At 38.2% G+C, this 23094-nt stretch overlaps 1 protein-coding gene across 2 annotated transcripts; it reads left to right on the top strand.

Annotated features, from left to right (window-relative positions):
- Window positions 1-347: 347 nt before the first annotated feature.
- Window positions 348-22283, top strand: slc37a2 (solute carrier family 37 member 2). 2 transcript variants are annotated; one of them, XR_014279274.1, is made up of 19 exons: window positions 348-1031; window positions 2856-2937; window positions 3704-3794; window positions 5365-5443; window positions 5536-5671; window positions 8400-8476; window positions 12322-12488; window positions 12586-12623; window positions 12700-12861; window positions 14570-14660; window positions 14769-14831; window positions 16003-16088; window positions 17355-17403; window positions 17865-17938; window positions 18024-18102; window positions 19093-19190; window positions 20264-20328; window positions 20965-21459; window positions 21499-22283. XR_014279274.1 is itself a non-coding variant. In XM_082549081.1 (18 exons), exons 1-18 carry the CDS (start codon window positions 967-969, stop codon window positions 20978-20980), a joined length of 1518 nt encoding a protein of 505 aa, XP_082405207.1. In that variant the 5' UTR covers window positions 348-966; the 3' UTR covers window positions 20981-22283. The 2 variants fall into 2 exon arrangements, 1 of the variants encoding a protein (XP_082405207.1); XM_082549081.1 differs by having other exon boundaries at window positions 20965-22283.
- The last annotated feature ends 811 nt before the right edge of the window (window positions 22284-23094 follow it).

A 23094-nucleotide genomic window follows, 5' to 3' on the forward strand; every position in this document is an offset into this window, starting at 1 on the left:
AAACAGGAATTTTTCATTTTAGAGCATTTTGAATCGTTAGGAGATTAAGTCAAATATCGGCAATTTCAAAGGGCCATTACTATGAAAAGCAAAATCAGAAAGAATTTATTTGATATGGTATTACTGTGAAAAAGACTGCGGTTGGAAAGTGTTGATACAAAGTTCAAATAGTATTTGGAAATACGACTTTTGCTTTTAAGAGCATTATGAATTCATTGAAAGAGTAGTTCAAAAATGAAGATTCACAGGGCTTTTACTTTGAAATCCAAAATAAGATGGCCTTGACAGGGCACAATTAGGGTACAAGGCTGTGTCATGTAGATGTAACATTAGAGTTTCTAAAAAAAAAAAAAAAGCCTAAATTATATGTTATTATGTTCTTAACATATCTGTTAATTCACTCGAAGTTGGCTTTTATTTTGAAATCCGGTTTCCACATCCATTCCCGTAATACTTTGAATACACAGGGAACGTAAAATCAACTGGAGGCTGGCTTGACTGCAAGTCTCGAATTGGAGGCTGGCTTGACACAAGTACGCAACTGCGCATGCATAGGGGCTGGTGGACAGGCTGTCGCCGGGAGGCTGGAAAATCTTATGGAAAACCAAACCAACATTGGAGTATTAATAGCAGCGGTGTCTTACACTTGTATCACAGCGTTTAAGAGGCAGGCCGGCTCTTCTGACTGCGTACTTGAAGTATAAAAGCCGGTCATTATGGAGCATTGCTGGAGATTCACTGCGGGTACCTCCCAACAGGAGCTGCTTTACAGCTCCCGTAGCTACCCCATGTGAGCCTCTATTTTAGCAGGCGCACAGGTCTGTTTTTATTTTGCGGTACTGCACAAGTACTGCCTCTCTCTGCGTTTATTCATCTGTACCTGCTCAACATCCGTCTGCTTCCAAGAAGACATGTCCGGGACCCACTGCTGAGAGTCTGTTTTCTCACAATATTTAAAATAATCAAATGAAAATGAAGTCGTCTCTGGCTCCTGGGATAAGACTTATCACCAACTTTTCTCGGGATAGTTGGTAAGTTTCCATTCTTTTTGTCCTCTTGGCGCACACGCAGCCCTGTAATGGAGATTGCTGCTTCTTATCTCTGCTAAATGATTGATATCTCTGTTAGATGATTGACTCAAACTAGTCGATAAACCGTCAGAATGTGAACTGTTCTGGGACCAGTAAATCCAGAGACATTATCATGTAACCAGCTATTGTTTTAAATGTCTCAGTTCCTGTTATAAATGTATTACTACTTCTTGTTTTCTGTACCCGGCACGTCTGGTTTCCCCTGTGCGAATCTAGAATCCCACCAAACTCCATTAAAAAAATTGACATTTTAAGAGGTGGCCGGCCACAGTTTCCAGTGTCGACCACTGGGTTATTTTGCAATAACCGAAAACTGTCGAAAGGGATTTATACCTCCAGATTTATCAGCAAATAAAGTGTCAGTAAAGAGCCATTCCATTATATTTCCTGCTTTTCTAAATCTGACTGAATATAGAAAATACAAATTTTTCTTAAGACAACTCAGGCTCCTCAGGTATGTTTTGTAAATGCAGGGTGTTTTTGCTGGTTACCAAGCTGGAAAACTGCAAGCCACCAAAAAGTTACAAATTGCACAGATTTTATGGAATACAATGAAAAAACTAAAAAAGGAACTGCGGCTGCAGTAAAGACTGAAACTAACTGGGTGAATCTTGAAGAGAGTTTTCATCGGTGAGTCTCATGAGGATTGTGTAGCTCAGAATGAGTCGGACCAGTCTGATAGATGGATCCCCACCAAAAGAAAAGCCAGCAACTGGGAAAAAAGCATCTTTAAATTCTTAAAATGTTTGAGGAAAGGAGAGTACACGAGAGTAGGAAGAGTATCATGTGACTCAACTTCAGTTTCCCTTTATTTCAGTTTCATATACTTTGAGAAGGTCACATTGAAATAATTAAAGCAAATGATTGAATTATTGACCCACATTGTGCTGGACAAACAAAATGTTTGTCTCACACACAGTTTGTTATTAACAAAGGATGTGCCCTTAACTCCTCCCGCCATATCTGCTTGGAACACTCTTGGAATGGTTTGCCATGATAATAACGCCGGAATATGAAAACCATTCAATGACCTGAATGTACAGCATAGTATAAATTTCTCCAAAAACAAAGATCAAACTAAATAATCAAATGATGATAATAAGACAAAACCGAATGTTTCATAAACAATGATGATGATAGTTAGTGTTTATGTTTGTTTACCACCTTTTGCAAGCATTTTTGTATGCACAGTCTTCACCATTATTTATCAATTCAGACAAATGTGCGTCTTATTTGTGTTTGTCCTGATTCCTAATTCTTTAAACACACCTTCGTACTGTATCTCTCAAATTCCAAACAATTTAGGTGAAATCACTGGACTAAAAGAACTTTAGGTTCACGTTCCTTTTGAAAAGATAAACAGACAGATAAACTTTCAAGGGTCATAAACCAAATAAAAGTAGGCTTTGAATTATTTAACACTCTTGCATCTCAAATTAACACCTTACACTCCAAGTATAATGTGAGCACTGAGAATACTTTTTCCACCTATTAACTTGTGTTGTTTAGCCAGCATGAAAACAGCTGATCTGTGAGTTTGTTACCCAAACAAATATTTCTACGTCAGTGGAAAGTTTTACTGTTTTGTGTCATGTGTTTGTGCTGGAGGCATTTTAATTGATGTCACTGCATGATTAATAAGCATACCTTAGTTATTCTCTTTGTAGGTTTATTTTTATTATTCTGTTTTGATATTTTGAATAATAAAGATAATTTGATTGTCATTTTTAAATGATTTTGGTTCTAATGTGTCTGTTTTTGCAGGTATCGTGGTTTTATTCTCATCCTCACCTTCCTGTTCTACACAGCCTATCACTTGTCACGGAAACCTATCAGCATTGTTAAGGTGACTGGAACAGTTGAATTTCTTTTTATGAACACTATTAACAGTGTTTTTGCAGGATCAAATGCTCTCTAGAAGGACAGAACATGTCTTTCTTGTCTTGTACTTTTTACCCTCAAAAATGGACAAAATCTTTACCTTAACACTGCTCATTTGTTATCTCCTTACAGATATATTGATTAAATCTAATTTCTAACATTCAATCTTTAGCTTGTCACAAGATCAGGGAGACAACAGAAGATACGCTCTTTTAAGAAAATAATTTTATCTACATATAACTCAGACACAGCCACAATTAAAGGTATTCGTGTCTTTACAAATTCATAGAAATTAACAGCTGAAGCACAAAAGCTGGTAGAAAAGCAAACGGCTCTAAAGGACGTCTGCTGAATATGCTAAAGGGATTTTTCTTGTTGTTTCAATCAAAGATAGTCAAGCAACAATTGAAAGTGTTTGCATGATACAGCAATGGTCTGCAAATGAAGGCTTTTAAAGTCAAATGCTGTAAAAGCCCCTCATTGTTTAAATTACAAAGTATTCATGAAGTGGTCATAAAACAATCATAGGCTGTGATCCTGTCACCCTGAGAGCTGCAGTGTGTTGTTTGTGGTAATAGTGGTATCCTGGCATATTCTTATACTGTATCTTTATACATTTATACACCTATAGAAGATAAATTTTTTAAATCTTTGGTTCTTCATTTGCTTGTGTCAACTACTGTTTTAGTCATTTCAATTGGTTTCTTTCCACGTTCTTCTCTCGCACTCAGAGTGAACTGCACAGAAACTGCTCCAACGTCATTCAGCCAAAAGACATTAATATAACCAATAATGTTACCTGGTGTGATTGGCCACCCTTTGGTAAGTCCTTTAAATGCTGTCATTAATGCTCGCTTTGGAAACACAACTTCTAGTAGATGAGATTTTGGACAATTGCAGCTCTCAGAAAGTTTCAGTGTACCAAATTATTACTACACATGATTTATCAGTTGGTTAGGTGTTTGCAGTGGAAAAAGTGGCGTATGCATGGATAGGAGGAGCTGCTGTGGTGAAGCAGCTTCTTGAAGCTCTGAAACTCAAAAAAAAACAAGGAAAAGGGAGACTTTGTTTGTCGTCTGTAGTACCCCAGAAATTCCAAGTATGTTGATGCATGATTACCTACTGCGAAGGACATGCTGTACACTGATAACTAAATAGTTTGTAGTGTGGGTGTAGATTTTCTCTGAGACTGGAGGCCACATTATAGAGGTGTTCAAGTAAATTTTACACCTTTTCTAGATCATTTTATGATGAAAACTTTAAAATCAGCCACTATGAGATACTATAAAATGAACTGGTGGTTTTGCTCTGGTTTTATATTTGTGTTTTTATATTTTTTTTATATTAGAGTTTTTGGTTAAAGTCCACCAGCTGCTGTTGACTCACGTATAGTTGTCTTTACTTGTTGGCATTAGTATTATAGGTCATTTAAACCACATACACAGCTACACTGTGGCCAGAAGTTGAGGTTAATTGATGAAATCTGCAGTACCTGGAACTTTTTGGGGAAAAGTCTGGTGGAGAGTTAAGCTTAGTGCTCTAAATCCATAGAGGCTGCACTGTCGTGGCCAAGGTTGTTGTTTGTGTTTGTGAGCTGCTGTGAAACTGAGCTGATCATGTGAGACCTGCAGCTGATAAATATTTAACTTTTAGTTAATGTTACAGAAACACAGAAAAGAGATAAGTGTTTGAAGCTGCACTGGAAGAATACTGGCTATAAGATAGATACAATTACATCTTCTACAACAGAGAATTACCACCAGTTGCACTTGTCATAGTTCCTGTGCTCTGTGGTTACTTTTCTGGCAAGTTTGAAAGCAACTAAATTACAGGGATTATATTAAAAGGGTCCTACTATCATTCCTTCCTCTTTGTCAAGCAACTTTAAGTCTGGGGTTAAGTTTTCAGCTTGAATCTAGTCCAGCTGTGATTGTGTGAGAGCCTGTAATAGGTTAATAGTCCATCATATGGTCAGACCAGAGAGCCAGACAACTCTGTGTTCACAGACGTCCCACCCATCAGTTCATTCAAAACATTTTTTTTGCAAATAAACCAATCAGAAGAAAGTTGACAAAAAGGGGGCCGCTAAAGATAGAAGAGCTATTAATAATATTAATTAGGCATATATTATGATGTTGTTTAGCAACAACCTAACAACAGACTAGGTTCACTGACCAAACAACATTGTAGCATAGGGATGTGGTAGTAAGATAAACAAGAATTATTTTATTGATGACAGGAATACAATGAGGAGCTGGTAATGAGATTAACAGGTCCAGAACTCTGCTGCAGTTTTTTGTGTGTGTGAGCCGTACTAATTGACGAAGACCTCACAAAATTATACGCGCCGATGCGGAGAAAAGTAACAGTTTTCTCTGTTTTCTTGTTAAAGACCAGGACAACTATCAGACACTGTTTGGGGTCTTGGATAACTGCTTTCTGGTTGCTTATGCCATCGGGATGTTTTTCAGGTTTGTATTTGCTGTTTTTGGCTGACCTTGTTGTGTTTTTGTCTGAGAGGGCATGTGCTGCACTGAATAATAATCATCTCTCATGTTCTCAGTGGGATATTTGGTGAGCGTCTCCCTCTGCGGTACTACCTGAGTATTGGGATGTTGATGAGTGGGTTGTTCACATGTCTGTTTGGCCTCGGCTTCTACTGGAACATCCACTCACTGGGGTACTACGCCTTCGTCCAGGTAAAGAAACAAATCCACAAACCTGACCTTTAATTTACTTTCTGATTCATGTATCCTGTTCTCTTTTATTATTTCAATTGTGGGGCATATGACTGTGATATCATTTATAAATAAGAGCTGAAATGTGAGCTCATCAGCCACACATTAGCTGATTTAGGTTGCTAGCATGAAAGTGTCATGGTCCTGGGTCTTTTGACCCAGCGTTTTAAGTTTGAGTTTATTTTGTTCATTAGGTTATCTAAGTTCATTTGGTTATTAGACTCCTTGTGTTTTCTTCCCCTGTATTTAAGCTTCCCCTCAGCCTTCGTGTTTCATGCTGCGTGTCTTATGTTATCAAGTTTGTATTATTATGCCTAAGTGTTTCTAGTTATTATTTTCCCCTCGTGTTTCCAACAATGTTAAATCTCCCCTGCTCTTCATGCGTTTCATGTCTGTGTCTTACATTGTCAAGTTCTGGTTGTCGTTTCTAAGTCTGCATGTTTCCTGTTTTATTTTGAAAAGGGGTCTTGTGTTCTGTGCTCATGCGGTTAGTTTTACTCTTGCCTGTGCATCATTATGTCTATCCTAGTCAGCTGTTTCCTCATGTGTCTCCACTTCCCCTAATCACCTGCTGTGTATTTAAGTCCTCTATTTTCAGTGTGTGATTGTCAGGTCGTCTGTTGTCCACGCCATGTTTCCTATGCCATGCTTCCAAGTTTCTTGTCTAGGTTTTTCTTATTGTTTGTTTAGATTTCCCAGTTTAGGTTTGTGTTAATTTTGCTTCAGTTTGCCTTGCCCTTTGTTTGTGCCTTTTTTACCAGCCATATTAAACGGCTCGCTTTTTGTTAACATTCAAGTTTTGTTCCCTGTTCCTTGGAGTCTGCATTTTGGGTCCTTTTTTCAATTCATACAGTCTGCCCTCGCCAGACTGTGACAGAAAGTGGTGGTTTCGTTAGCCACACAGTTGAGAAAGTAAATCGGTAAATGTCCTGTAATTGTTTTAATGTTAAAAATCCACTATTAGACAAAAACAGGGGAAGAGAGTGTAGAAACATTTTGACACTTTCTTGATTTAAAAAATTAAAGGAGTGAGTTTGACTTTTGCTCTCACCTGACTGAGCAGTTAAAACACTGAGCCTGCCCTGACTGAACTAAACTGAAATTATAGACTCTCTTTGAAGCTGATTAATCTAACACTTGGACACAAATGAAAAGCAAAGTGCGGTTTTACACGATTTAACTTCATCTTTACTGAACAGCAGCCAGCTGCAGTGACCGTGGAGAACTTCCCTGGAGCTATCAGCTATCAGTGCTCCTTCAGAGACACAAACCCAGATAGAGATGCTGCATAAATACACTGTGTTTACAGTTCAATTTGTGACATAAAGTAAAGTTTAGCTGTTGTATTAGTCTAAGAGAGAAAGTAGATTTGCATCCTTTTATCTTATGTTGCACAAGCCTTTTGTTTACATTTCTAAACGGATTGTCTTTGAATCTCTTTCTCTGCTGAGAATGAGGAAACTTTGATTTGCTATAAACAAAATTGTGTCCATTTCGGGAACAACTGCAGCATACAAAAAAAACTGCATTAGGTGGAAAAAATAAGGGAAGTGCAGTGATCAGATGAACTGTCTCTTGCTGACCTCAGGTTTTACTGATCGCTGAGGTCTGTAGAAATGTTTTCTCTCACTCAGTGCCTCGTCTTAAACACAGGCGCTGTCAGAAAAGTGTTATTTCACTTCAGGGCTTTTTTCACGCCTTTTGACCACTAATAATAACACGCCAATGGGTTGGATTAGCTCAGAAACAAGTGAAAAAATTAGCTTCAGCCACAGCTTAGGCTAGTTGCCTTCCCATAAATTAGGGATGCCAGTAATGAGACTATTTAGTCTGTTTTTTAAGTCTTTAAATTGAAACCTCAGCTTAAAAAAACCTGGAGATATTTGATTTATATATATATAAAAAGCAGAAAAGCTGCACACCCTTATCTTTGTCATGAGTTTGTCCGCCTATAAATGCAGGAAAATATTTATTTATTTAATTTTTCTGACCTTTGTGCAGTTGCCAGATTGCAGTATTGTTTTACACCTCTCAAGTATCACATGAGCTTCACACGTGTCACATGACCAGCAGTCAAATTCCATCAGCACTTCTCAGGAAAGCATGGAAAGTTAATCAATCAATAAATAAAGTTAAAATTAATAAAGTTAATTTTTAATAAAAATAGGATTCATTCAATAAATGGACAATGAGTTTATTCTAAGGTCTTTACCTCAAAATTGAATTGAATTGAGTTTGTAAGAAAAAAAAAGGCGTCTATGGCAATAGAGAAATTGAAATCTGTGACCGGAAGTATTTAAAAAACTGGGTCAACAGTATTTATTTCATTTATGATCCTGTTTATTTTAACCTGTTAACATGTGCACTTTAGGTATGGATATTGAGCATCTCTTACAGGCGTGACCACTGAGAGCTCTGCAGGTCAGTGCAGAGCTCTCTTAGCAGCTTTTCCACTTGAACGTGCACAGAGCACATGGTGGCTTAGTCACTCTTAGATCTCACTTATCACATGACTCGCAGCTGCATCACATGACTGCACATGCAGAGCTTTGCTTATATCAGTTTGGTGTAGGAATGTTGAGAATCTATGTTCGTTGATCTCTTCTTCTTTTCCTCTTCATGCGGAGTTTACAGGGTTTCACGAAGAACGTTAACACAGTCCAGGTTCTCTTTCTGTTTCATTCTGCAGGTCATGAACGGGCTGGTGCAGACCACCGGTTGGCCAGCAGTGGTGGCTTGTGTTGGCAACTGGTTTGGAAAGGGGAAGTAAGTAGTGGGGGAGAATTCATGCTGAATGTGCATTAGAAATTGCTTTTTTCCCTTCTTTTTTCTTTCTTTTTTTGATGGCAGCAGAATGAAACACAAGCACATTGTCAAACCAGGCTTGGTTGTAGGTCAGACGACACTCACATCATAAATTAAAGTTATGAGCCTGAACAACTGGTTCTCACTGAAGTAGAACTACAAGCACAGCAAGCAGACAGACATATTAAGAATATATAATTGGCTCTAAAAATACACTAAAGAAAGGGGCAGGGAACAGAAAAAAGAACAATATTTATAGTAACAGTCACATGTCTGTCAGTGTTTGCACTGCTGCTATTGATTATGTCCACCTCAGCCAGTCAAAGAAGTTAGGTTACACTAAAAAGAAGATTGCATGTGTACATAGGTGATGAGTATTGACAAGATCTAATTGACTGCCATTATCAATTCCGCTTTTAGGTTGGATTCTCGAGCAGTTCCCTTATTAACTCCTCATCAATTCTGAGTGCAAAACTATTGATATCTTTGAGTCTGAACACGGTGTCCATTTCAAAATAAGCCTTTATGTGACTTAGGTGTGCAAAAGCTGTCATAAGTTTGCTGGAGTCTTTGTGTTAGGGGAATTGCTGTAAACCTGCCTTTACCTGACATATGTAATCATATGTCAGGTGCAACATATTTATATGATAAAGAAAAGCATCAGGAGGCACTTACAGTGGGGCAAAAAAGTATTTAGTCAGCCACCGATTGTGCAAGTTCCCCCACCTAAAATGATGACAGAGGTCAGTAATTTGCACCAGAGGTACACTTCAACTGTGAGAGACAGAATGTGAAAAAAAAAAATCCATGAATCCACATGGTAGGATTTGTAAAGAATTTATTCGTAAATCAGGGTGGAAAATAAGTATTTGGTCACCTCAAACAAGGAAAATCTCTGGCTCTCACAGACCTGTAACGTCTTCTGTAAGAAGCTTTTCTGTCCCCCACTCGTTACCTGTATGAATGGCACCTGTTTGAACTCATCATCTGTATGAAAGACACCTGTCCACAGCCTCAAACAGTCAGACTCCAAACTCCGCCATGGCCAAGACCAAAGAGCTTTCGAAGGACACCAGGAAAAGTATTGTAGACGTGCACCAGACTAGGAAGAGTGAATCTACAATAGGCAAGCAGCTTGGTGTGAAAAAATCAACTGTGGGAGCAATCATCAGAAAATGGAAGACATATAAGACCACTGATAATCTCCCTCGATCTGGGGCTCCACGCAAGATCTCATCCCGTGGGGTCAAAATGATCATGAGAACGGTGAGCAAAGATCCCAGAACCACACGGGGGGACCTGGTGAATGACCTGCAGAGAGCTGGGACCAAAGTAACAAAGGTCACCATCAGTAACACACTACAACGGCAGGGAATCAAATCCCGCAGTGCCAGACGTGTTCCGCTGCTGAAGCCAGTGCATGTCCAGGCCCGTCTGAAGTTTGCCAGAGAGCACATGGATGATACAGCAGAGGATTGGGAGAATGTCATGTGGTCAGATGAAACCAAAGTAGAACTTTTTGGTATAAACTCAACTCGTCGTGTTTGGAGGAAGAAGAATACTGAGTTGCATCCCAAGAACACCATACCTACTGTGAAGCATGGGGGTGGAAACATCATGCTATGGGGCTGTTTTTCTGCCAAGGGGACAGGACGACTGATCCGTGTTAAGGACAGAATGAATGGGGCCATGTATCGTGAGATTTTGAGCCAAAACCTCCTTCCATCAGTGAGAACTTTGAAGATGAAATGAGGCTGGGTCTTCCAACATGACAATGATCCAAAACACACCGCCCGGGCAACAAAGGAGTGGCTCCGTAAGAAAGTCCTGGAGTGGCCTAGCCAGTCTCCAGACCTCAACCCCATAGAAAATCTGTGGCGGGAGTTGAAAGTCCGTGTTGCTCGGCGACAGCCCCAAAACATCACTGCTCTCGAGAAGATCTGCATGGAGGAATGGGCCAAAATACCAGCTACTGTGTGTGCAAACCTGGTAAAGACCTATAGTAAACGTTTGACCTCTGTTATTGCCAACAAAGGTTATGTTACAAAGTATTGAGTTGTATTTTTGTTATTGACCAAATACTTATTTTCCACCCTGATTTACGAATAAATTCTTTACAAATCCTACCATGTGGATTCATGGATTTTTTTTTTCACATTCTGTCTCTCACAGTTGAAGTGTACCTCTGGTGCAAATTACTGACCTCTGTCATCATTTTAAGTGGGGGAACTTGCACAATCGGTGGCTGACTAAATACTTTTTTGCCCCACTGTACATATGAAATTTTAACTTCAACAGATAACAGGACTGTTCTCTTTTTCATTCATCTCCATAATTTTGCTTGTCACTGCTTTGATCTTTGCTCATACTGAGGCTCCCGGCTTGTGGCTGGCTGAACTGTGAATAACTTTAGCTTGAGACATTTTTCCCATGTAACGTGGCTACATGACTACAAACTATTTAACAATATAAACCTGGATATTTATGGACATAAAAAACAAAAACATGTTATCAGTTTTTGGCAGATGACTGCTTTTTAACCCAAAACTGATCCCTAACCTGTCATTCAACTCAAATATCATTTTGTAAACCCAGACAAGTAACAAATACGAGGATTTTGACAGAGTAAACCTGTCGAAAAATCACCATATTTGAGAATTGAAACTCATCATTTTACTGTCATTGTATTAATTTCTCAATGACTCCCCTCAGCTTACAAGTAGAGGCACCTCTGCAGCTTTGTATCGACCATAATGATTTTTTTACTCCAAAGAAAATCTCAATATGAAGTTTCAGGCAGACATGTCAGTTGGAACTAAGTTAGCAGATTGACAGATCTGGAGTGGAGAGATAACCTGTGTGAACCGCTGCATCTGGAAGTCCTGCACAGGCGGTGCATGAGAAGGACATACATCATGTTTCAGAACTGGATACTGAATACTCTAGCACCTGCACAAAAATCCTGCAAAGTTCACCAAATGTCAATTTCACCAGGTTTTTTCTGGCCATATCAACAAACATGTTACGTTTTTTTTTTTTTTTACCTTAATCAAACCGTGAGAGAAAATGGACATCATGCTTATTAGTCAGTTAAACAATCAGCTTGTTCATTCATATGTACATTTGTAATCTGGCTAAGCCTGTTTTCCTGCCTCCCAGTGGTCATGCTAAGATATGTTAACCATTGTCTGGGTCCTGCAAATCTCTTGTGCTCCAGGATTCAGAGTATCAGAGAGCACAAGAAATGATTGTGAATCATCACAGCACACACGCTCTCTCAGATAAAAAGGCAAAAGGTCAGCCAAAAAAAAGCGCACACAAACCTGGAAAACACCCTGATGGCTTTATCCAAGACCCTGCACAGTGTCTGATAGTTCTAGAGAAACAGGAAACAGATAAAACTCTTTCTTTTCTCCCTTTTTAAATTCATAACGTTTATAAATGTGTGTTTTTACTGGCCTTCCACTCACAAAAGCGGTGACAGCTGACACACACATGACAGTTTTAGGCCTTAATTTGTGGCTCGCAGACATTACTTATACATTTGCCACATTGTTTACATGTATAACAGAAGCAAAGCATAGTAGGCCCCATTTAAACCCCAGTAGTGATCTCTGTTTTAATGCACCAGAGCCCTAATTAAGTTCTTGCCTACTTTTTACTTCCCCAAATGTCTTCAGTGCATAAAACAACATAAAGGCATGCTGACAAGCTTCAAGACTCCAGCTCAGCATTCATGAATCCATTTTGTAAAACTGACTTTCAGCAGGAGAACTTCTCGTGACCTTCTCTGTTTTGATTGCCAGGCGTGGCTTCATCATGGGTGTGTGGAACTCCCACACCTCAGTGGGAAACATCCTGGGCTCCCTCATTGCGGGAGTCTTCGTCTCCACGGCCTGGGGATTATCCTTCATCGTCCCTGGAATCATCATCGCCTGCACTGGGGTCCTGTGCTTCTTCTTCCTGGTTGAGAGTGAGTTTCCGTTTGTCAGACAAAATCCAAAATACTTCCCCAAAGTGAGCTTTAAGATTTAATGTCTCCCATCCCATTTCGTCCGTTCTCTTTTCAGAACCTGAAGACGTGAACTGCTCATCTCCTCAGCATCATGTAAGTTACAAAAGCAACGCATCCTTTCCCCTCTTTCCATGAAAAAGTCTGCTTGAGCTGTTTATTTGTGTGTCAGAGTGGTCAGGAGAGGAGTCAGGAGGTTGGTGAGACGGCGCCTCTCTTGCGGGACTCATCCATTGTTGATCCATCCATCAATGGAGCCGTCTCCACTGAGCCAGACGTGATTGTTGAGGAGCACAGCGAGGCCATCAGCTTCCTCGGAGCGCTGCGCATACCTGTGAGTGGAAATGGCACCTTTAATCACAGAAATGTGATTGATTGGCTTTGAATGTGCAGATATTTGTGCCATATTTTACAGTAAAATTTTCCCATCACGCTTAGTTTAACTCAAGGGTTGAAAATTGCTAACTTTGGCACCACCTAGTGGCTAATTAAAAATATCACTCCAAACAAACGTTATAAAAACTATTTTAAAGTTTCTTTAACAATGAAAAATATTCACAAATTGTTTTTATATTTATATTATTAAAGTTGAGGTTGTCAGACTGTTTTTGTCACAGCTGTCTGTCTTAACTGGTCACTTAAATGAAAAGGAGCCGTTATTAATGTTATTAACGAGACTTTTGTTTCTTCGAAAGTCACAAACCCACGCGGCTCCTGTGAAAACGGCTCTGTGTGTTTATCCTGTTAAAGATGGGAGGGACAGTGATTGGTCGTTTAATCTCATTGTTATGTTTACTTTGCTGATAATGAGACTGTTGCCTAGTAACAAATAAGTCACATTTGACACAACAATTAGAGACCAATTCATGCGTCACTTATTATCACCTTTACTTCACTCACTTTGACTTGATCACTCCCGTGATGATGATCGTTTTTGCTGTTAAGCGATTACCTCTTCTTTTCTTTTTCTTTTTTTACTCCAACCAATCAGCAGCGAGCAAATTATCCGCCAGACAGCACGAAGAGCTGAAATCGCCTGGGGGCACTTAACGCTTTTTCTTTTTTTTTCTTCAACTGTCAAAGAAACAGTTGATTTTTCCAGTCAGTGTTTATTATGACTTTAGGAAAGAACCTGTCATGTATGAGAAACAATTACTTTCCCACAAATATGCCTGTCACAAAGACCCGCCCTCCTGGAGGTTTCTGCTGGAAACAGCAATGATTCTGTTGGAATAATAAATGTGAATCAAAGATAATGATTAGGAATTTACGTAAGTATATGTTAGGAAAAATAAGACAAAATAAGAGTTATAAAGTTGCAGTTTAACTACAACTCTATAAAGTGCAAATAGTCCTGATCAAAACCGAGTTATAACTCTTTTCCACTCTTCAGTATGCCTGGTTAACAAACACTACCAGTGGGTTTTATTATTATTGATAACATGGTGAATTTCTGCTGTTTGTTACTGTTAAACTGTTTCTATGAGTCACCTCTTTCTTTGTGATCAGCTATTCATCAGTGGTATGAAGACAGGTTTGCATGAACAGGTCCTGAGCAGTGAATGAGTTAAGCATAGATACATGGATACACATTAAATACATTATAGGTACCTGTGTTCATGTATATCTCCTAGGGAACTAGTAGAAATCATAGTCATCTGCAATAATATGTGCACTTGAAAAAAAGGTTTTGTTTTTTTTTAATCACCTCAAATTATTCTATGCATGGGGAAAGGCCCATGCAGGTGAGAAGGTCTAAGAAATTCAGAACCCATGAGGTGACTCACAGTCATTTCCCAATGACTTTGAATAAACTGGAATTAAGCGATGTCCTCACTGTGGGTTCATGAGAAAGAGTCAGAGCTGTTTTGAAAACCGTGCATGGATTTGACACGCAACTCTGCTCCTGTCATTGTATCAGAAGGGGAGGGTGTTTGATTTCCACCTGTGTTGCACCTCTCTGATGGCTAACGGTGAATTACAGGATGACAGACACTTTAAGTTGCTTCTGGGGTTTTTTCATGATGTTTTCTGTCTCTCAGGGCGTGGTGGAGTTCTCGCTCTGTCTGCTTTTTGCCAAACTGGTCAGCTACACCTTCCTCTACTGGCTTCCTCTCTACATCTCAAATGTTGGTCAGTATTTACACACATCATTTTACTATTAAGATAACCTAATGATCAGTTCATGTGATTTAAAGCAGTTTTTAGAGTTAATGCATTTGTTTTGTTTTTGTTTTTTAGCACATTTTGAGGCAAAAGAAGCAGGAGATATGTCGACATTATTTGATGTCGGAGGAATCTTGGGTAAGCTTTGAGTCTTGTTTGATTTGTAAAATCACTCAGTCAGTTCAGTTTTTGTCAGAAATAAAGATGCAGAACATGATGCAAAAATGCATCACTGCAGTGTGACTGTGTCACATATGGCTGTGTGACAGGCGGGATTTAGACACAAATGCAGAAAATAAACTCAAGACTTTAGCTTTATTCCTGTAACCCTAAAGGAATGCTGAAAGTAAAAATGTTTGCACAATAGGAAACCAAAATATCAGAAATATCATGAAACACAGGAGAAGGAGGTGCAGAGCATTGAGGAACGACATGAGGAAGGGCAAAGGGAGAACTGGGGTTATAAATAAACACAAGATAATAAGGAAGATCAGAAACACCTGGGAACACAGCTGGTACAAATCTGGGATACAAGACTAGGAAAGGAAAACTGAATGTTAAACACATGAGACAAAGGTTACGAAAAAGCAAAACAGGGATACCTAACACAGAGACAGATGGTCAGATATGGTACAGGGAAACATGAGGGAGACCTGAAGACCAAACTCTGAGTACAAACAACAACAGCTGTAACGGGGAATAAATACAAGTGAAATATACAAAGGTGAAAACTATGCAGTAAGTAAAAATATAATAAATATATAATACATATATAGTTATTTTAAACTAATTATAAACAATTATAAGTAGTGATATCTTAGTCTTCTGTAGAAACAAAGATCTTTAAAATTAAAACTAAAAACTTTTTTGAACACTTGTTTTTAATGAATTCTTAATATTAAAATCTCCCAATTTTATGCAGTCAAAATCTTAACTTTTAACCTTTAAATAACCTTGAATTAACCTTTAAATTTGTGCAGTTTTTACTATTCAAAGTATAATATATCGCATAATATCCATGCTCAGTGATAGCGATAGAACAAAAGGATTCTGAATTTAGGCAAGATTTCAGGTTGTGAGGTTTGAGTGGGTGGTGACGGTGAGGTAGATGTGAAGTTTTTCAGCTGTGAACATTTCATGCAGGTATCTCCTGCTCTTAAGCAGTTATGGGGGTTCAACAATTGTGGAAAAAATAAGACAAATTAAAAGGTTTCAAATTTTCAACCCGCCCGTATAGTTCAAGAGACTAACTCTGAAAATATTTGTGGGAAGAAGGAAAAACTTGACTGAACTGTCTTTGTGTCTGCAGGAGGCATCTTGGCGGGCCTTGTGTCTGACTACACTGGGGGGAGGGCGTCGACGTGCTGCGTCATGCTGGTTGTTGCTGCCCCCATGGTGAGTGTCACCTCTTATATTAGATTAATAATACGATTGTGGAGCAGTGAAAATGGACGGGGGGGGGGGGGGGGGGGGGGGGGAGGGTGGCTGGTGTAAACTTGATTTTTAAAAATCCAAGAGGTCAACAACACTTTCATTTAAATAACTAACACTTGCCATGGTTAGAGGCTTCTGCATACAAGCCTTCATCATGGGTAAAAAACCTCAAATTTATTAAATGCATCTTGCTAGTATTGGGTTGGACCCTCTTTTACCTCCAGAACTGCATTAATTCTTCATGGCATCGATTGAACAAGGTGCTGGAAACACTCATCTGAGATTTAGGTCCATATTGAGACGACAGCCTCACACAGTTTCTGTAGGATGTGTCTCTCCCGTTCCACCATATCCCAAAGGTGCTCGATTGGATTGAGATCTGGTCACTGTGGAGGCTATTTGAGCACAGTGAGCTCATTCTTATGTTCAAGAAACTGTTTGAAGTTGTTAAAAACAAGTGTAAAAAGTTCAAATAAGTTCAAGTTTTTTTTTTACAGAAGATCACTCAGTGTGTGGGAGGTGTGACTAAAGCAACACTGTGATGTCACGCTTCATGAAAGATCAACACCCAGTCTAAGAGTGCTGTTTAAAAAGGATAGGTGTATACAGTATATACAGACAGTATATTCTGCTGTTCACAAAAGTCAATCACAAGTGTGTGCTGGTGTTTTTGGCTCCATGTTAGTGTAACCACAATAAGGTAATTTTACCAAAAACAACACAAATAGAAGAAATGATAATTGATCTCAGACACTGTAACATTGAATGCAAAGCCAGCGTTATTCATAGCATGGACTTGCAGATGGAGCACTGCTATAAATGTCGACCACAGTTTTTGACCAGTTCAAATCATAAAAAACAGAAAAAAAAAATTTGATAAGGAGATTTAAGTGTTTTGTTTTTGTCTTTGTTTTTTAAAAATCTGCTGGTTTTAACTAATAATGACACAGAAACATCCTGAGCAGCATTGTTAACGCCTGCTCCAAAAGCAGGGTTATTTCTCTCACTGGGGTAAAAATTATTAATCATTTTGACCAGTTTTTTTTTTGACCAGTTTTGTCATCCGAGTTCAGGAAGCTTCTCTCAGTCAAAGTGTATTTAATGTTTTTGACAGGATGATATTTCACACTGATGTGAGAGAGGTTTCTGGCTGTAATAATTGTCACCCATGTGCAGATTTTCCACAATTAGTTGATTGGCTGATTATTTGTTTTGCTCTATTCTCAGCTTTTCCTCTATAATAACATTGGGCAGAGGAGCCTCGGTACTACAATCGGTAAGACTTCTTTATTTTGTCATTTTTAACTTTGATACTAATCACATTAAAAACACCTTGTTGTTAAAATGTTTACTCAAATTACATTCTTGTATAATGTTTAAGAGTTTATGACACAATATTATGGAGTGTATGTAGCGTATGGTCATGATTGTAAACTGGTCACTAGTAAAATTCAAGAATATGACAGAAAGAGGAGACAGGAAGTATTGCACAGTAAAGCATTTTTGATAATCAAGACGTCTAGAAATTGATCACAAGATGCAAGATTTCATTGATTTATTGATCATGTTTTCAGTAGAAAGAAAGATTTCAGAGTTATTAATTCATTATTTGAGCATAGATAACTCACAGATTCTTTACATTTGCTTACATTGACCTGAACTTAGCTCGAACTGAAAATAGATTAGATAGACTTGTTGTGGATTCAGCCCTCACTTATACTTTTTCTTTCTGTGTAGGTATGCTGTTATTGTGTGGAGCCCTGGTGAATGGACCTTATGCTCTTATCACAACTGCTGTATCTGCTGACCTGGTAAGGTCTAAGGCATCATAGGAAATCCTTTGCTTTACTTAAAAATGTCTCCGCCATTGGCATAATGATGCTTCCGTTGCCACAGGGGACACACGAGAGTCTGAAAGGAAACGCCAGGGCGCTGTCGACAGTGACCGCAATTATTGATGGGACAGGATCAATAGGTATGCATATCATGACTAAACGTTAAAAAATCTTGAGCTTAACTCTTTCATCTGTAATTATCATAATAACTAAGGAACAAACGAGTTGGTTAAGTCAGCAGAGGATTTTAAGCCTCTTTTGTCTCAAAAAAGCCCAAAATCTTCCAGATGTCACCTGTTCAGCACCAAACTGCAGACAGGTAAAGTTAGCACCCATCTGTTGATCATGGTGGAACCATTTAGCCTTTAAAAGTGTTTGTATTGCCCTCAGGAGTTGGTGGACACTAAAAATAGAGCTTACATCTTACTGTTAGTTTGTTTGCCCATGAACTCCTCCTGTGTGAACAGGAGATGAGAAACGAAACCCGACACGCAGGTACATCTTATTCCCCTCAAGGTTTTTTTCTATATCCGATGTTATTATGATGTCATCAGGTTGCCCAGCAACCACTTGCCAATGAGGTAGACATTGGACTTTACTCATAGTTTACCTATGGCACCATATAAAAGCACTGTATGATCTGTAATTTCACAAAAATGACATCTATAATGTATATCCATAAAACTTTAATTAGGCTTGATGCGTCATCATGTTGCCTAGCAACCACATAACAAAAGACTAAACAGTCCTGTAGCGTGGTCATGTACTAGTATTCATATCATACTCTTTATAAAACACGGAGACTATTCGTTCTAATATAATTAATGCATCCTTGCATTTCTGTCCACATTTGTCTCATGGTTTAAATTAAAATTAAAAGCGTAGATAGAACATAAACAGTTATTTTGTCTTTTGTACTCAGGACAGCAGTTTGTGTAACTGTAAAAAAGAAGATGGAAACTGATGAAGTCCTGAGAGACTAGAAAATTGAGTACTTAATGTGTGATTTAAAAGGAAATGGCTATTTTTCCATTTTGTGTTTTTCCTCCTGACTTTTTCATTTAAGTCTGAATAATTCTTGACGACTTTATGCGTTTACACTTAATGACTTATTTTTATGCTCTCTGCAGGAGCTGCACTGGGTCCTCTGCTGGCCGGTGTGATCTCACCAACTGGCTGGAACAATGTCTTCTACATGCTCATCTCTGCTGACGTCTTAGCCTGCCTGGTCAGAGAGCAATCTTTATCTGTTCACTCACATAGAATAAACTTGTTCCTTTTTAATGCAAATGCCAACCAGTTAATTTAAGGATTGTTGTGGTGGTTCATCCTAAATTTATTATTGTGTCAGCATAAAACCGCTGATACAAATGTATACGAGAAAACAATATTAAACATTGTACACTCACTGGCCACTTTGTTAGGTACACCTGTTCAGCTGCTTATTAAGGCAAATATCTAATGAGCCAATCACACAGCAGCAACTCGAGCATCACAAACATAAACGTGGTTGTTACCAATGTGTGCCTACTAAAGTGGGTGAGTGTAACACAACAAAGACAACAAAATTGACAGCTAAAGTTACCAAACAAACAAAATTACAACCTTACAAACAAATTTAGTAATTCATTCATTTAACAAAGAAATAACGTGCAGTACAGTGTTCACATTGAAAACATAAGCAGACTGGTGTGAGGTAGCAAAACAAAGCATGTCTGAATAGGCAAAAAAATGAAAAGGTAACTTATTGCAGTTGGAAGGTTTTTTTAACAGCTTTCTTTGGTACAAAATGGACATTAAAGAAAAACTGCTCAGAACTTCTTATATAGTATATCTATATAGTTTACTTTAAAAATAAATTGGCACCGGTGAAACTGGCGTCTTGAATAAAGGAGCCAGCTGAGTCTGTGAAACATCTGAACATACAATTCTGCAGAGTCGGTTATATTTACCACAAACATGGTACCAGTCTCATGTCATAATAGTCCATTATTGGCAATGTAAGTTACATGACGAGTCTTTGTGTAACATTACTGGTATGTTACTGGTGCAATGCAGAATATCGGTGCCTAAGTCGAGACGTTGCCGCCGCGAAGCTAACCTCAATTCACTTGATTTATGTTGAGAAAAGGAGCAAACAATAGTTTGCCAATGCTGTCCTGTGGACCTTTATTTCACTAAGCTCCACATGGATCCTTTTTTATTCCTAATGATTTTTAAATATTGTGGTTTGTGAGTATGCCAGAGAACTTATGAGAACCACTCAAACCCCCAACTGACACTTCTTTTGTTTGGCTCCAGTTTTTGTCCAGGCTTGTTTACAAGGAAGCTCAGAGATGGTGTGGGTGTGGACCCAGAGCCAGAGGGTGAGTATCATCGTCAACGCCACTGTCTCTTTTTTCGACCTTTACCTTCTTTGTTTACATTCATTTCGGGGAACCCTAGAGATTAAGTAAGCCAATACAGAAAAGACTGATGTTTAAATATGTTTAACACAGCCGGTAAAGATGGAACACAATAGGAAGGCTTTTTACAAAAAAGCCTCAGTTTCTCTAGAGGTTGCATGAAAAGAAGGATGCCTGTGCATTAAAAAGGGAGCTGGGGAAATGTATTAGGATCGTTAATATAATAACTGGAAGCAGGTGGAAGCCACTATCCTGGCTCTTCCCTGAGGCAACAAAATACACTTTTGAGAAAAAGTAAAGCACAGGAATTAGTTATATTGTGCTAGTTTAATCCAACCCTGAAGTAATTTGTTTTCCTCTGTAAACCTGAACACATCTGCACAGTAATCCAGATTAGGTGTTTTATTATAAACATGAGTCATTTATTCTTCAGAATATACTCACAGAATGAAATGAAATAATCTGAAATCAGTGCATCTCTGTTGTTTGCTGCTAAGCTAACAGTGTAGCATATGATTATAGTATCGGTTTTTCTGATCAGCCTCTACCTGCAGGAATTTTGTCATCCTCTAAACTAACTGTGACTTTTTATTGCAGGTTCAATGAGCTCTGAAATCAAAGTGAAAACCAAAACACACAAAGGGAGGAAACAATGATGAAACTGACCTCACCGTACAACCAACTAACTCTTTTTTTTTTAACCTCCAACTTGGACAATCTTCTGCTGAGCTGATGATTGAAGCCTTCTAACTGTACGACAGTATGCTTCTATAAGGAGACAAATGTCTTTTTGAGGACTAATCCACTCATTCTTACTTGTTTTTAATGTTCTTTTAGCATTAAATGGTTTACACTGTTTTTTTTCTTATTGGGTCTTTTTTTTTGTCTCCTTGGTGTTTGTACCCTTTCAATGGCATTTTAGGCAAACAAGCTGGAACACTGGCTGAGTCAGAAACTGCTTCAGAGGGTTTTACATGCAGTAGAAAGTCACCGTGTAACTGAAAACTAAGTGTAAGGAACTAAGTAAGAAAGTTTTGTGATTTCAAATTTGGAAATTGGCTAACACTTTATAATGTGGCCGTGACTAACAGGGTTCGTGTAACATGCCACGTGTGTAGTCAGTACAATCAGTGGTGTGAAAGGAGAGAAGTGATACTGTAAATAATTTTAAATACTACAGGCATAAGTACACTGTAATAAAATTTAAGTTGTGAATAAGTAATTTTAAGTACTGTTTAACATTTTTCTTGATAATTTTGCAGAAAAACAAACAATATTTCCGTATGTTACATTGCAAATACGTTGTACTTTTCAGTGTTTTGGTCATATTTAACCTTCCAGAGCTTCCAGAAAATTAAAAATGACTTACCTACAAATACAATTTTTAAGTAGCTAAGTAAGTAATATAATAATATAATATAATTTGTGTCTCCTTTATTTTCTTGAAAGTTAGGCAAGGTCATGTCAATCTACGGCCCATAGTACGACGTACTTATGATGAAAGCTGGGGAATTATTGATTGTTTTTCTACAAAATTACCAAGAAATTAACTACAAAGTAGTTTACTTGTAGTTAACTAAAGCTAGAGACTGTTGGATCAGATGGTTTTACCAGTCTTGCATGAGGCATGGGGTCACGAAGCTACTTCCCTGAAGCTTTTCATGTTAACTTTTTGAAGGAAGATTTTTTTAAGTTGAATAAAAATGCTGTCAGTTCTACTGCTGTATGTGGTAGATTCAAACTAAAAGAGACGATTGGTTTCTAGTGTAGATTATTGAACAGCAAACAGAAAAATTATTTTTTTAAAATATTGTTTCTTAACACTGTAAAGCCTAAACCGCCAGAAATGCAAACTTTTTTGAAACTTGAATGTTTATTAAGCCTCCTGACAAATAAAAAAAGAAATTTGCACATGATTTTGCTACATCTGGCATTTCTGTGTAATATATTGCTTACAGTATGCATGTGTCTGATTGTATACGTCAGGCTTTTCAGGTGAAAAAAAGTCACACTGATGTAAAAGCCATGTATCAAATATGAATAACTTGACATTACAGAGTTAAAGAATCAATACCATGAAAGTGTTTTTAAACCACAATGGATGTGCCTCATTCACTGCCAGTTAAAAATAAATATTTGATTTTATAGGATTTCCTTACTCATGGGGATATATGAGGGTGGTGAATGACAGGAACATAAAAGCTGCAGCTGAGATGACGATGCCTGATGCCCTGAGGCAAAACTGGAAATCTGAGATTTTTAACAATCTGTGCAAATTATGCGATATTTAAGCCGGAGCTCAAACTGGAAATTTTCCGGTTTTTGGATGTTTGCATTTGGTGTTTAATTGGGAGGTTCAGATGTGGGTTACAGTAAGATTTCATGGAATTGAACACGTCAGTTGTTTATGCACACTCTGAGACTTGGGGAAACTTGAGTATAAGATATTAGACTGAGATATGGTCTAACTAAAGATATTACTGTGCAGTGGATGTGGGTGATTTTAATAATATGTTATTTATTTCTTTGTGTGAGTGCATATTTACCTCCTGCCTTGGAGAGAATAAATTAAAATTCAGTGCATCTCAAAAAATGTGAAATTTGAATTTGTTTTTTGGTAATTAATTATAAAAATAAACTGTTCAAAAGTCTTGAGTCACCCCTCACCACTTTATATTTTGTGTTCAAGAAACTAGACATGTCATTTCTAAAGTATCCTTGAAAGTG

Source organism: Aulonocara stuartgranti (assembly GCF_965226115.1).
Source record: "Aulonocara stuartgranti genome assembly, chromosome: 10".
Classification (NCBI taxonomy): Eukaryota; Metazoa; Chordata; class Actinopteri; order Cichliformes; family Cichlidae; genus Aulonocara; species Aulonocara stuartgranti.